The sequence below is a fragment of the Heliconius melpomene genome, chromosome 12, assembly GCF_056956725.1.
Source record: "Heliconius melpomene rosina isolate 202511_hmr_F chromosome 12, ASM5695672v1, whole genome shotgun sequence".
Lineage (NCBI taxonomy): Eukaryota > Metazoa > Arthropoda > Insecta > Lepidoptera > Nymphalidae > Heliconius > Heliconius melpomene.
Genome location: NC_140400.1, coordinates 2,907,397 through 2,923,780, shown reverse-complemented (window position 1 = coordinate 2,923,780; position 16,384 = coordinate 2,907,397). Strand labels below are relative to the sequence as shown.

General features: G+C 30.3%; 1 protein-coding gene across 2 annotated transcripts in view; it reads right to left on the bottom strand.

The window, feature by feature from the left end:
* TfAP-2 (transcription factor AP-2) overlaps positions 1 to 16,384 on the bottom strand; it is a 53,674-nt gene that overhangs the window by 23,886 nt on the left and 13,404 nt on the right. Inside the window, exon 2 of one of the 2 annotated variants that reach the window (XM_085194587.1) lies at positions 16,003 to 16,119. The exons of the other annotated variant lie outside the window; for it this stretch is intronic. Within the exon in view, the coding sequence (XP_085050713.1) occupies positions 16,003 to 16,062 (60 nt within the window). The 5' untranslated portion in view covers positions 16,063 to 16,119. The remainder of the gene's footprint in view (positions 1 to 16,002; positions 16,120 to 16,384) is intronic. 2 annotated transcript variants of the gene reach the window in all.

Sequence of the window (16,384 nt, the reverse complement as noted above, 5' to 3'; positions counted from 1 at the left end):
ACACTTCCTCTTTGGGGGTTAAATTACTCAGTTTTCCTCATTCTCCATGCTGATGCATTAACAAAATAAAAAGGAGAAAATAGTAATTATATTCCCTAATAGTATATCCGGACATCACATGTTTGATACTACGCGATAAGACTGTTTGCAATAAACTGCTTAATTATAAAATAAAAAAGAAAGTACAAAAGACGCCGGTGAGGTCCGTTATCTTCGTGGAAGTATGTGATTGATTCTGTAAGGCTTATTGTGTAGTGCGCTACCATGATATAAGTAGAGAGTAGTGATTAATGTAGAGTGATTGAAGTTATTTTGTGTGAATGGAAATTTAATATTGATTTATATTTTATTCCTTTTGAAAATATTTAAATACTGTATTTATAAAGAATTTCTGGTGTATAAAAAAATATGATTTATTAATAGCACTACAATTGTCTGGCTTAGATATTTTTTACTACTTATTATAAAAATTATAAATACAATTAAGATTAAGGAAATATAGAGCACTAATTAAAAAGTTATAATGATGTAAAAGATGTAAAAAAAAATAATTTGCTTGTGGAATTATTTATAATCATACTCAAAGCTATACATCGCTTCGTAGCGCGCCTTTCTGAACAAGTACCCTAAAGCCATTGTGGTCAGATACGCTATTACGAAGAGGTCTACAGCAACACCGCGTAAGTGAATTTTATTCTTACATCACTACGAATAAGAGTATCATTACTTTAAGCTGTATTCGCTGATTACTTCCATTTGTTCCTGTTTTAGGCTGACCACAAACTAATAATATACAAATATGAACTGAATTACTATATTTTATAAATTCATATGTTATTTAGCTTAGTTACAAAAGTTCCGGAAAGAGAGGTAAGGGAAGACTTCAGTTGATCTTCGGAAACACAGTATCGAAGATATTGAAGGAAGGTGACGTCAAAAAGCATGAAGACTGGACCTCCCTGGAGGGCACGTATGAAAAGAGAGATGACAGTGAACGGGGCAAAAGGATAAAACGTTAGCATAAAGGTATGTGATGTTGTAACAAATATGAAGTTTTTTTTCTTAATACGTTCATTAAATCAACTTTCTAAAATTTAGACCGCTACCGACAAGTGAGTCATTTTTTGAAACAAAAAATTGTAATTTCGCTATACCAATTTATAATAATTATAACATGTTAAGGAAACCTGGCAAATTCCATTCAAATCTTGTACTTAATTTTTATGAATAGTAAAAAGAGTATATAAAAAAAAAGTAAGCGTATAAACTAAAAACATATAATTATGAATTATTTTACGCTAAACATTATATTGGCCTACATTTTTCTAGTTTCGTTATTGAGTAACGTTGACATGCATGATTTTAGAGCTACTTTCTTTACAATAGTTGATACATACATACATACGAGTCCCTCAAAAATTATATTCGCTTGTAGAAATTAAAACCTTATTAATAAGTAATAGAATTAATAATCGCTTGAATTTTTTATAAAGGATAACGATAGGTACGTACGTACGCAATGCGTTACGAAATTCACGAAACACGTTCCATTAATTAAGATATATGATTGTTTTGACGTTAATTTGAATTCTTTCATTATAAAAACGCAATGGTTATTGAATATTTGTGAAAGTTTCGGTAGAATTTTACCTACTTTATTTATTTTCTTTTAAATATTTGCACAAATTTAAACACAGTAATTACTGTTATTATGAGTTATGAATGTTGTCAGAAGATATAATTTCTCTCAAGCTTCTTTTTATTTTTTTTTGCTGTATTTCTCGTATAGAAGGATAGACTGAGGAAACCAAGAGTTCAGACACTCTGTTCGTATTAGGATTTCCCGACTTTCCACTGAATTCTTGAGACATTGCGTTAACTATATAATATAGTATACATATGAACATTTTTTATTATTTATATAAATAATATTAATATTGAAACAGTTATTAATTAACGTTTACATCGTCAATATAAAATTACAATTAAAAGTTTAACCAACCTTCTTTTAATTTGAAGTTCTTTTACACCAAATGGCTATTTAGTTAACGAACTAAGCTTTAGGCAAAAAGTTTAAAAATAATTAAGAAAGCCATAATAAGAATATGTAGATTGATTTAAATCTTCAATTACAATTTGAATCTAATCATAATTGTTACAACATATAGCCAATTAAGAGATAAAATTGTGCGACACGATTTGAACAGACAATGGACTTACGTTTTAAAGTATATGCATAGTTAAAATATTAAGAGGCCCTCATGGCATAGCGGCACGGTGTCTGCCTGTAAGCACGATAGTTGTTGGGTTCGATTCCCACTCGGAGGAATGAATTTTTTTTTCTTGGCTCGGGTAAAACGATAAAGCGCGATGTTTATTTCTGTTACTCAACACGCAATGTCTTGAGACATTGAACAGAAAGTGGATAGGAGTGGTTTAACACTATCTTTACTCGGCCTACACTGGGGTGTAGTTTAGGCTTATGCATACGCAGTAAAAAGTGTTAAAAAGTGTTCTTAAAATATAATACTGTGCTATAGAGAACATTGAATCATAACGAAGAAAAATGGAACAATTTTTGAGAAGCTTAAAATATAATATTTCAGGAATGGATTGAAACCTCTCTAGAAATTCTCTTTCCGCAGCTTCAACGATGAATATTGAGAATTGAATTACGGAAGTCAACGTCGCATGTCGCCATTAATGATTTTTACCATATTCAAGTTTTACAAAGTGGGTATAATTTAATACTTATTTAATAACAACAATAAAAATGTCATATTTTTACAAGTAACATAACAACAAAAATACCGGTAAATAACTATTGATTACATTTAAGTAGGCATAGCCGGTGACAGTCGACAGTGAGTCTAACTCACTGATTCATAAGTGAATGGCCGATGAAGCAACGGAAAAAGGATACGAATACCTGCAGTAGGTAGTTGTCAAAAAGGTCGACATATGAAAGTATGTCTCCAAGCCGTCTGCTCCGAGCTTACGTTGAAGCTTATATTATACTTACTAGGAAAACTCGCCGTTGAGGTCGTCATGGCGCAGGGATAGAAGCGTGCGTCTGTCATCGCAACAGGTTGTGAGTTCAATTGCTACTTGAGGAATGAAATATTTAATATTTTAAATTTCTTAACAAGCTACGAAAAAGATAGAGATTCAATATATTTAAAAAAGTATAGATTAATTCGAGATAATGATTAATTTATTACATACTGTGATACGCAATCACAGATCTGATGGAGGCCATTGTGACGCAATGGAACAGCGTCTGACTATAACCGCGACGATCAATGATCGCTCTGGGGAAGAATTATTTACGTTTTCCTTGCTTGGGAACAAGACAAATTGCGGTGTTAAGTTGCGCCGCTCAACACGCAATGTATTGAATTTTTTTTCTCTTTACATTCATCACAATCCATATCCAAGTACCTACATTGTACTTGGTTACACAATATAGTTAAAAGTAACTGTTAAATGAATCGACTTAAAAAAAAACTTTTAAACTTTTATTACTTTAGGATTCTCAGTTAACTCTTAAGTATATTTAATAAAATATAATTTTAAATCATCAAACGTAGAGAAATTTTAATAAATACTTTGAATGCTTATACATAGAAAATTATACGAAAATATCAGCTTTAGAACATAATCTTTAAGGGAACCATGAAACAGATTTATTATACAAGATTAAAACACAATAATATATTTTCAACAAATCTTATCAAAACCGATAACCGAATTCGCCTGTCGATTTCATAACAATAGGAATTCTAGATCTGTCTGGATTTGTCATGTTCGGTGCCATTAGTCAAAGGTCAGGCTGAGCTGGTGCCTGGTCGCCACCCACGCGTGCACGCCTATACTTTGTAATACGTTTCAAAACAGTTATACGCTACTATTGTTTGTAGAATCGATATCTCGTTGAAATCGATTAAAGTTTTCTTTAAATAAATTGAAAATAAATGACATTCGCAATGTATTTAATATATGCTTTATTTATAATTTCTCTTGTACTGTTTATTTGAGTTGACGCTAATTTGGCTTAGAAAAATCGTATTTCTACATATTTAATTTATATTTCTTAATGTTTTATATATAAAAAGGTGCAATATTTATTTGAAATACAAATGTGAGTTAACATCGAGAACACAAAGTAAAAATATAATCTTCTAATAGACTATCAAACGACCAGCAATAATATATGGGCAGTTCATTTCGTATACACACCTATTGTGTTTTTTACACATAGCAGGCACGTATTTGATAAATAGCTCCTCAGTATCTCATCTGAGCGCTTGCCGTTACAAAAGAACTCACTTGTCGATGGAAAATATTCGACAAACGAGTTTTTTTTTCGATCCTGATAATTGTAAAATATCTATGCGTGATTAGTATATTTTTCTCTGGATAAATGTTAAATAAATAAGTGAATTGATTTTGTAGAGAGTTTGTGATGAGTCACTCTGTTTCCGACGGCAGCACTCAATGTCATACTTTTTCTAGATTTATCGGGAAAATAAGAATATAAAAAAATACAAATAGCTAATTCTCTTGCACTCTGAAGCTCACCCAGCTACGTCTGAATTACATAATACTTCTGTAAAAGCTTTCAATGTAAAAGCTGAACGTAAACTAGGTAAAATGAACAAGAGGTGAGAATTAGTTTATATAAGTTTATATGTATATTATATAAAGATATACTATATATCCACGCACCCATATCTTTTACAGTAGAAAATATAGTGTAATAAGTAAGGAATTTAATTTAAAGGCGATTGTTTGTCTCTTTGCTATTGGCTTCTCAGTGTTTATGAATTTTATTTTCACATATTTTTAATATATTTACTTATATTATATAGCTGCATGCTCGGATGTTGCATTTTAATTTGTTTCTTTCATTTTTACTGAAAACCTGATTTTTTATTAACCTCGTTTAAATTAAAAAAGTGTTTATTTTTCTAAAAAATACTGAGAATTTTAAATTCATTGCATAATATTGGCACGTTAATCAGTAATGAGACTTTCGTTTCGGCCTCTATAAATTGCTTTTAAATAAATATTGTAACATTTTTAAAAATTATTCTCAATATAAAACGAAACTTAAATAAGAGTTAGTACCTTTATGAACTATAAACTTAAACGAAAACTATAACTAGTCGGTCTAGTTAAATATTTTATAGTCGCCATTTTAGTATAGGTACATTTTGAAGGCGCTGGGACCTGCAGAAGCTATTATAATAAAGCAAATAATAATAAACTGTAAGAAAACCGAGAGATTTTTGTGCTTATTATAATATGTATTAATAAACAAAATATTATTTTTTATAATTTATTTATTCTATAAATTAAATAAGACATCACCCTGTTTTTCATTTTCCACCTACGCTTATGTGGCTCTGTGCAATCAGACTAAATATCGAGGATTTTTTTAATATTTTCAGCTGAACTTTTTATCCCGTATATAGGCAGATCTATTATTATTGAAACACTGCGTCGAGTGGCGAAAGTCAACGTCGATTATTATTTTACTAGGGTGGGCAAATTAACGTTGCCACGAATAGGAATCGAACCTACGACCATGACGGTCGACATAACAGTCAGAGGCTATCTCACTGCTCAACTACGGCCTGGTCGGTTAAAACATGCAAAATTGTATTTAATGAAGAATAGACTAGTCTTACTATGACAGCCTTAAATGTATAAGCGTTCATTAATATTTTAAAATACTCTTGGGTTTGAACATCTTTATCTTAGTCAATCAATTATGATATTCCATTATTTAATCTATTTGCATTTTAAATAGATTCAAAAGAAACATCTTTTATTATTTAGATACGTGTATAGATTACAACGCACATATATGCGTATGCGCAGCTCACGCATACTGGTTTTACGAGAGCAAAAACTGTCCCGTCAACTTACGCTTGACACATTTACTTGACCATGGTCGTTGAACCCTAACCGAAAGTCAATTTTTTGGTTACATAAACGTTATGTTAAAAGAAAATTTATGTAAAATTCATTCGAGTCATAATAATACATACAGTATGTAATTAAAATATATCCGCAAAAGGCTCAGAAGTTATAAATCTACTATTTATTATAAATTTAAGTCACTTTATTGAATAAATTTTCCGCCTTTATGGGCGGTAAATATTGAAAAAAAAATACAGTCGAATTGATAACCTCCTTTTCTTACAGAAGTCGATTAAAAATGGAACTTCTATTACTACGTAAAAAGGTGAAAAGTTACGTAATACGTGTTCAGCACGTAAAAAAATATATAATACACATGTCTATATTTACTTATACTTTCAAATAAACAATATAAAAAAAAACTATTTAAACTTATTCTAAAAAAATATGATAATGTTTTAGTAATCTAAAACATTGTTATTATAGATTGATATTACTTAAAACTTATAGATCATGATTTAATAAGACATTTTTATCTACCATTAGCGAAAAGAATAGAATTTTCCGTTTTCTAGTCCACGCATATTATGAAATGTATAAGTTATAATCGTAATATAATGAATTTTTCTAAATTTATTAAATGTAATTAGGCATCTTTATAATATAAGTAAAGAATTATTATACAATAACCTTTGGGCCATAGTAGGCTATTTTAATATGACTCTCAGATTAAAACGTCATAAAAAAACATGAACATGAAATTAAATGGCTTATCTCCTTATGTGTTCAAAGTTTTATGGGCACGTAATGGGTTTTAAGTTATTCATAGTTTTGTCATTAATTAACAACTGACACTTGTAAGTTATCGATTCTTAATAAATACAATTACAACGGCCATATTATAGTTACTAATTTAATTAAAATATTTTTGTGTTAGTGATGTATAGGTAGTTTACTTGAATCTTGAAATACAAGAAATGTTTAAGAAATGTTTTGTCGTAATACCTCTTTATTAATCTGTATTAATTAATACATTTTTGGAGAGATTATATTTTTTATTGAAATTTAAATGTGGTTGTATGTTTCAATAAGTTAAACTCGGAGGCGTAGTCAGGTGCCAGTATTTTCAATCAATCAATCAATCAAATCAGCCTTTTCGGATCCACTGCTGGACATAGGCCTCTCCCAGGGTGCGCCAAAGCTCCCGAAAGCTCCCTTCCGCATCCAGTCGAAGCCAGCAACCTTCTTCAGGTCGTCGGTCCATCGAGCTGGAGGGCGCGCTACGCTACGCTTGCCGATCCGCGGTATCCACTCAAGGATTCGTCTGCTCCAACGGCCATCGGTCCTTCGACAGATGTGTCCAGCCCATTCCCATTTTTTATTCCCAGTATTTTATTCAAAACATATTAATGAATCTTACTTCATATAATATACATGCCAGTCGTGGCGCAGGGGCACAAGCGTGAGACTGTAAATGCGACAGATTGCTGGTAAAATGAATTGAAAAAAACATACAAAGAAAAAACCAATCCTAAGAAATTGTGCCAAAAAAATCAAGAAAAGCATATATTAAATGAAAGAAATCGTTATCTGCATAAAACATATTGAACGTCATTTATTTAGTTACTTAAAAACATTTACGATGCTTATTAATTTATGCGTTAAGCATCAGAGATTTAGATTATAATGTAAATATACGATGAAAGGTGCGTTTTTAAAAATCATGATAAAAGTTTTTATCGTCATCAGCTCGTGGACGAACACCTGACTCGTCTGATTCAATAAATACATCTGGCTATGTATAATTATGTACATATTTAAACGAAATAGATTACTTTTGACATTAATTTTTAAAAATAAATTTAAAAAGCTAATTCAATTTACCTCTAGTGTTAGGCATAAAGTGAAGAACGGAGTGTCTTAACACTAGGTCCCCTCTGCCTACCCTGCTGTGTGCGGGATACAGCGTGAAGCTGATATTTTTTATTGTTTTTGTTACAAATGCATGAATATATTTTTTTATCTGATTTTTTTTGACGAAAATTGACGAAAAGACGAAAGACGGCAAGAAGTACAATCTACATTGATTTTGTTTAATTAAACTTGCGAAATATATTTGTGAATGGGCCTTAACAACCCTATAAAATTATTTTATGAAGCTTATGTAATTGATCAGATCATATTGCACTCTTAGAATGAAATTGAAAATGGCCGCGACTTCAGATTTTGCTAAAAAATACAATATTTTTCTATCCTTAATATTTTTCTATCCGTTAATTATACACAATGGTAACAGTTCTATTTAAAGAATAGAATAAGCAATTTTGAAGTTGAATTCAGTTTATTATATTATATTCCATAACAAAATGTTGCAATGGGTTAAGTGGTTTATTTAGTGTGTATCAATATCAAATTGATTGAAGTGACTGGTCTAGATGATACTTAAGATATAATGAAATCTGTATTTCTATAGAATGTAGATCTACTTAACGTATTTAATAGCAAAAAAGTCTTAATGAGAGACACGTGTCAGCAGACACAGATTAAAAATTAAAAAAAAAACGAATATTAAGGCAAATAAATGATTTATCTTTTTATTAAAATAACATAAATACAGATAATAGAAACAAGTTATCAACTATTTTTAAAACATTATTGTAGACATTGAGGCGATGATAAGAATTTTTCGAAAACGACGATAAATTTGACCAAACAAACCCGTTAAATAAACTGCTTCATTCTTACAAACGAGCACGCAAATTAGTTGTTGTTAACGAACGAGATTTACGACGAAATTAACCTGAATAATTGAATATATACTTGAGATATGCAACTAACTACTAGTGTATTTAATTTTTAATGATAAATATAACAATTATGTTATATTAATTATTATTTAATATTGTCTATAAGCTTTCAATGGGGTTAAGAAGACTGCATCAACGTAATGTTAATAAAAATCACCTTCACGCTGTATCCCGCACACCGCAGGGTAGGCAGAGGGAATCCAGTGTCAAGACACTCTGTATACCACTACCCGCCGATTTTGTTAGGCTTTGCGTATTGAGTGGCGGCATTCTATGCCGAGTTTTTGCCTTGGTGCCAGAACGAAGGAATGAAAATATTTATAAATAATAATTCATTCCCTCGAGTGGGGATCGAACCCACAACCGTCGCGTTACAGTCACACAATTGTGCCCTTGGGCCACAACGGCCTCATGATGTAATATTAACAGTATGGTGATATACAGTTATTACCAAAAAGTCCGGACAAGCGCGAGTCGAGCTCAAATAAAAATAATTGGAAGTCTCGAGTTTTTTCTGAAATTCAGCCTTAGCTTAGCGTAGAGCCATTTCATCTGATACTTCACTGGAACTAGCGGCTTTAATATCAAGTTTTGTCTCCCTTTTAAGGCTATTATTTTTTAGGATTTAACCACAAATGTAGAGTTTTCAGATTTTTCCTAAACTAGTTCTACCTGTAGGTGCTAGGTATCAAATTTCATAATTATAGGTTAACCTGAAATACCCTATTTATTTCTGATATTACATAAAATATTACTTATTTCATTGATATACTCGTAGATAACAAAATCACAATCACCAACAACAAGAATTAAATATGGATTACAAGTCTCTGATGAATAGGTATTTGGTAACATGTCACTGTGACGTGCCTACCGATATGAGCGTGCCTATCTAATCACGTCACGTTTTGTCTTGCGACGTGTTAAATGTGGCCGTAGCCCGCTTTCGTTTGTATCGCAAAAAATATCTTAGATAAGCTTTGAAACAGGAGAGCTTTATTAGATAGATTAGATGTTCATTTTGTTTTTATGTAAAACAATAAAATTATTTCAAAATAGTAGTGATATCAAATTTTGCATATACATACATATATTTCACAACACTTCTGTAATCGAAAATTTTCGTTCTTAGGAATTGAACTGAAGGCTTGTCAGGGATTATCTTTTGAAAGGTTAATTTTTTAACGTCTATTGCGTTTCTTTGAGTTATTGATCGTCACCGAATTAGGTAAGCAGTAATAAATGAAATTCTTGAATAATTGCGCAAAATATCTCCTAAAACTCAACAAAATATATTATATTTTAATGAAATAAGAATATCCGGTGAACCCCGTTTTAGACTACTTTCTAAATAAGAAAACCAACGAGCATTATCGTTGAGGTGACGCGGGCGGTTAAAAAATCACATATTTGCATTACGCGTAGGTTTTACTTGTAATGTTTTTGGGGCGACTGTTTCATAACCAGTTTTTGTTTTTCTAGTAAATTAAATATACTAAGGTTATTTTGCTAATAACGGAAATAAACTCTAATTCGATATTTCTTACTTTTCGATATTTGTTTCTTAAAATATTGAGACTTGATTGTGTAATTTTAAAAAAGCTTATTTTTTGTATAAATAAAAATATAATTAATTTTATTGAAATCAGATTTATCTTACACTTTTACCAGACAATTTACCTTTACCATTTTACCTTTACCAACGATAAAAAAAAATAATCTAAGATATTAAAGTTTACTTAAGGTTTCATAACGAATCATGTCCAGATATAACTAATGATAGGAGATCCGTTACACGATAGGATCTATGCAATCTGACCTCTCGCGTGTTTACAGTGAAATGCCGCGGAAGTAATGAATAAAAATGTTCCACGCATTTGGATTGTTAATGAACAATTGTTAATAAATATTATATTCAAATAATTAGCAACTATATTTAAATTAAAACTATATATGAACTACAATTTGGTTTTATTTTATATAATTTAGGTGTCAGTTTAGTGTAGGCTCGGAGTTTAGTAGACATGTTTTCTAGCCAGGAATAGCTCATAGGGTCTTTATTTTTAATTGTAAATGAAAAAAAATATTACAATATGATTTTTTACTTTAGGAGCGCTTCATCTTAGACCAATAAATGAAAATAATTCAGGGGAGAAAACAGAGAAAATATTATGTAACTCCTAAAGAGTATAAAATGACATTTTTCACTTATAATAATGAATTACACATGAAATTTTTAAAAGACTAACATAAATATAAATAATAGTGATGCTATAAATGCACTTTTGAAATATCGCTGAGCAATTTCTGTCATGCAAACTCAAAGTGACATTTGCAAAATTAACTTTGATGCTCGTGTAATTAAGGACCTCAATTGTTATACTGAAAGTGATTTTTATAACAAAATATGAGATGAATATATGACAAAAATATATGTACTTACTTTATTTTCAGTGGTACCATTGATATAATCGTCGTCGTGCGGCACATTCAGTTCCCCATTAGGTTTTTCCTTCAGTGTATATCCATTTAAAATTTCCCCTTCCAGTAAAACGTTTCTATCCTCCTCGTTTTCATAATTCAGTTTATAATCTGTGATTATACATTGATTATCTGGATGTCGGAGTTCTAACCTTATAGTTTTATTTGAATCCTTATCTATACTTATGTTAATATTAGGTTGAATCATTTTATCTGTAACATAATTTTCGTTTGCTTCTATACTTTTTATTTTTCTCTTGAAATTCAAATCAATAGCTTTATCAATTAATTTGGCGCTATTATTTGATTTGCTCGGTTCAATAGACAGCACGTCTTGAATATAATCAACCTTTTTTCTTTTTATTAAATTTTCATTGAAAATATCTTCAACTGTTAAATTTTGGTCAGTCATGTCGAGCAGGTTGGTCATAATTTTGGTCATCTTGATTGGTACGACGAATTTAATTGGTCACATTGTGTTCCGCCGAGGGTTATCGCGGGCCATTGTCGGTTTAACACGGCGTAAATCATCGACAGATCATTATCTGTACCGATGACCGCTATTTTCTTCAAATATAATTTGACCTTCAATTTTGAACACAATGCTTCTTTTAAAAGGTTTGCTTAAGCTCTTGTTTCGCTGGTCGGCTTATTGTTAGGCAATCGTGAACTTTTACACGATTATTGGTACCATTACGATTCGTATGAGAATTCTATTTTCTTTCGAATTGTTCTCTTTATCTCTGTCTAATACGTGAGTTCATCTTCTTCTATATAATAACATTATTGTTCACTAAGCATTCATCTTCGTTCTATCTAATAACTATATTATTAGCTGTTGATAACGCGGTCAATATATCATTAGCAATTTAAAAAAAAATCATACATTACATATTACATTTATGTCTCAATATTAAAATTTATGAAATAATATATTTCATAATCACTCTTTAAGCGTAACACTTAAAAAAATATTTGACACATAACAATCAATTAAAAAAATGTCACACTTCATTCACAAAACTGGCTGGTTTTAAAAGAAATATGTACGATATATACGTATATTCGAAATTTAAATTTCCCGCGTGTCGGCACGTGAGCGGCGCGTCGCTCGAGGCTATCACATGGAGTGGGCTGCGCGCGCCAGACGTGATAAAGATGGGGATAGCAGTATAAACGAAAGATGTAGACTGAACATGTTGTAATTAAGGTCTGTATTATATCTTTTTTATCTTAGTTTCAATCTTTTATTCTTCGTACGTTGATATATTGTTAAATATATTAGTTTTGTTATGATTTAATGTGTATATATTTGACAAATTGCAAAGCAATGTTGTGCAAAGCAATGTGATAGAACTTTAATGAATATACAAAAAGTCAGATCAATTCTATTAAAATATAATTTAAAATAAATTCCAAAAACCATAAGCAGATATATTTTAATAGCATTTTTAGTTCACATAGGCATTTAATGTAGTAAATTAGTGTCAGAGTTCTTATTTTGTCTAATTTATACCAAATATTTAAGTTCACGAAAGCTCGGTATTAGGATTCATCTTAAAATTGAGCGTATACTACTTGAAAAGCTTCCTCATCGTACCACGTCGCAAATCTATAACATTATTCCTTTCATATCCAGTTTGATTGTGATTACATCTGAGTACGTATGAGTGAGTGAGGTTTTGTATATGTGTGGGTTTATATTACATTATATGCAAACTTTGATCTATTTTCATTATTATTATATAGAAATATTTTTTTAAATGTAAATTTAAGGGATTTTTTTGGTATTTAATAAAAAATGATGCTTAGTTAATAATAAGTAAAAAAAATATAAATTAAGGTAGTAAAATTTTTGTTTTTATTTCACTCTTTAAGCCTTCTTTACTAAATTGTAATATTTCGTAAGATAATGTTTTAGTTTAGTATTTTGCTCTTGTTACCGCATTCCTTTATTTTAGGCAACCAAGTGGATTATTTTTATTGCTTTTAATAAAACTCTTTATATTTATAATCCTCTATAAACTTGGTAAGAATAAAACTTACGTAAAATTAAGTACAGTGTAAGGAGGCCGTACAAAGGTTAGGGGTTATTTAGCATATGAGTATAATGTAATGTTACGAAAGTATCAACATTTTGAATTTATAGCTATCAATGTCGATAAAGGATGTCAAAGGGGCTTTTAAGAAAGAAAGTGTGTTTTTGAAATGCATTGATCGTTTAACGAACATTTAGTTTAAATTTGTACAATTTCGCGGCAGCATATCATGAAATTTTACATAATATGAATAATGTTATAATTATTATTTATTTCAATTTGGGCATGTCTAGAGAATGAATAATTGGCAACAAAGATTTATCAAGGGTTTCCCCTTCCCTCTCTAGCTTGATCTTCGAGGACATAGTATCAAGAATACTGGAGGAAAGGTAAAGCATGAGGAACCCCCGGGCAGTATGTATGTGACCGATGCGTTTGGCGCTTCGTTCTATCTGGCTACTCCTCTACGAATAATGCGTATAATATTTTGTAAGTATGCGTTGTACGAATACATGCGTATTTTATACATATAGGTAATTGAATATGTAATTGAAAAAACATGCTGTATCCTACAAGAGGGAACCTAGTGTTAAGACACTACGTTCCCCACTTTCGGCCGAATTTTTAAAGCACAGTATGTTGAGTGATTGAACTCAACATCGTACATAACAGATGACAAATTTATACACTATTTACACTTCACTGTAAAATAGATTTGATTTATCCCTAAAATAAAGTATTAGAAGTGGTATCTAACCTAATTTTAAGATTAAAATTATTATATTATCATTTTCATCTTCTTTAGGCACATAGTATGTGTAAAGCTCAAATTTAAAAATTGAACCTTGCATCCGTTATACTATACAAACATATGTATATTGTAATTATTCTTTAACTACAATATAAGGAAATTTTTCTTTTAATACAATTTAAAAAAACTTAAACCGGATACAATAAATGTATTAAACATCGAATGCAGATACCGCCCGACCTTACAAAAGAGTTCAACGAATCCAACTGGTCAAATGTACGTATACGTTTACAATAGCCACCGTAATTGGTTTATTTATCTAAATAATTGCACGCGATATGTCAATATTGTGCTTTAGTTTTTTTTTAATTTAATTTGGGCTTATTTTAAGTTGAAATAGTTTTTATGTTAAATGTATTATAGGATTATGGTCCATATGTTAAAATTGCTTTTTAATAAGCTTTTTTCAGTTATTTTTTTTGTAAATAAGTAAGTTCAGTTTATTGTATTTACACCACCGTGTACTACGTACTAACATATAGATGCTTTTTATATAGAAAAATTACATAGTCATTTTACATTTTATAAAAAATATTAATTTAATAACTTGAATATTTCTTTTTATCTATATATATAAAATCGAAAGGTCACTCACTCATCACGAAATCTCAGAAACTACATGTGCTAGGAATCTCAAATTTTGCATATGAGTTACTTATAGGACGTAGGTGCTCGCTAAGACGGGAATTCGCAATATTCGATTTCTAAGGGGTTGTTTTTGGGGTCGAAAGTTTGTATGAAACTTCGTTACTACAAATGCTAGAAGTCTCTAATTTTGCATAGACGTCACTAGGACGTAGTAATGGAGACAGAAATTAAATAATAACATAGTTCACGCGGGTGAAACCGCGAGCGGGCCGCTAGTACTTTATATGGATTATTAAGTATTTAATAAGGCCACAAGTGACACAGTGTCTCTTAGATTGCGTTGCGTTTTCAGACTGATACGTACAAAATGTATCGGTTGTTGTGCTAGCATCAATATAGACAAAACTTTCTTTCTGATTACCATGATAATGCGTGAAAATCGAAAACAAAGAAAAATAAACACCCATTAAAAACTTCCATTAAAAATTATTGCTAAAATAATATATGCGTGTGAAAATTCTATGTCGACGTCGTGGGCGGCGGTCGTCACCTATAGACGTGTCAACAGCTACTACTACAGGTCAACGGTATATTATGACAACAATAGATTCCCAAAACACTCTACGCCTACGATTGTACCTAGTATTTTTGTATTACTTGACATTGTTTGAACAGGCATTGGAAACTTTTGCCCTGTTTGAGAATAAATTAAATTTAGTGTACTTAAAGTATTTCATACTACAATATAAAACGACTCTTGTGAGGCGGACGTTAATAATTGCCATACATTTTATAAATATTTTTGTTTATAGTTATATATAAGCCGTTAATTTAATGGCATGTTACGCAGAGAAATCATATTTTTTTTCTTAAAAAAAATATGTTAACATCGTGCGTGAAGAAAATAAAATAATAATTTGATACCAGGTACTATGAATGTTACCTTTAAATATTTCATAAGCTAACTAAAAAATATCATATCGAAGGATTACTTATACATGCAATATAATATTTCAAATACGCAAAGTAGCGTTTCAGCAAAGAGATATTGTGCTGCCATCTATCGGTTATATATAACAATACTTGATATAATGGTCTCGTAATTTTAAGTTTAAATAACAGATGTCGCTATATGGTATCTGTGGAGTGAAGATTAACTATTTCAAATAAGCTTTAAAAAACATTAATCAGTTTAAAATATTAAATAACATTTTTTATACTTTTACATGATATTTCAATTAGTATTAAGGTATTAATAGAAAACCCGTCTTAACCAGTACTATGGCAATAGTACTGTCATCTAGCGGCGAGTAGCCGTACCATAAGTAAATGCGTCTTAATAACTCACCCAGGTGGCGTTACTGTCGTTAGACACAGTTTGAAATGCGGGCACACAACGAAAAGTCATTGTCTTCACTAAATATCCTTAATTGGGTCATCAAATAGATTTCTTCTTGCAGCTTACCTGTAAAAGATAAATTTTAAACTTTATTATAAATATATAATAATTATTTTCGTATATACATTACTTTTAAATTTGTAGGTTAAAAAATTTTTTGTACGCTAAAGATATTTAATTACATATACCAAAACATAATAATAGCATGTCATTAATACAGCAAAACGTTGAATCACCGTTAAAAAAATGTTAAACTAACGGTATTTAAAACATTAATAAAAATATTAAGGAATTTGCTCTTAAAACCTTAAAAAAATATATACCAAGACAT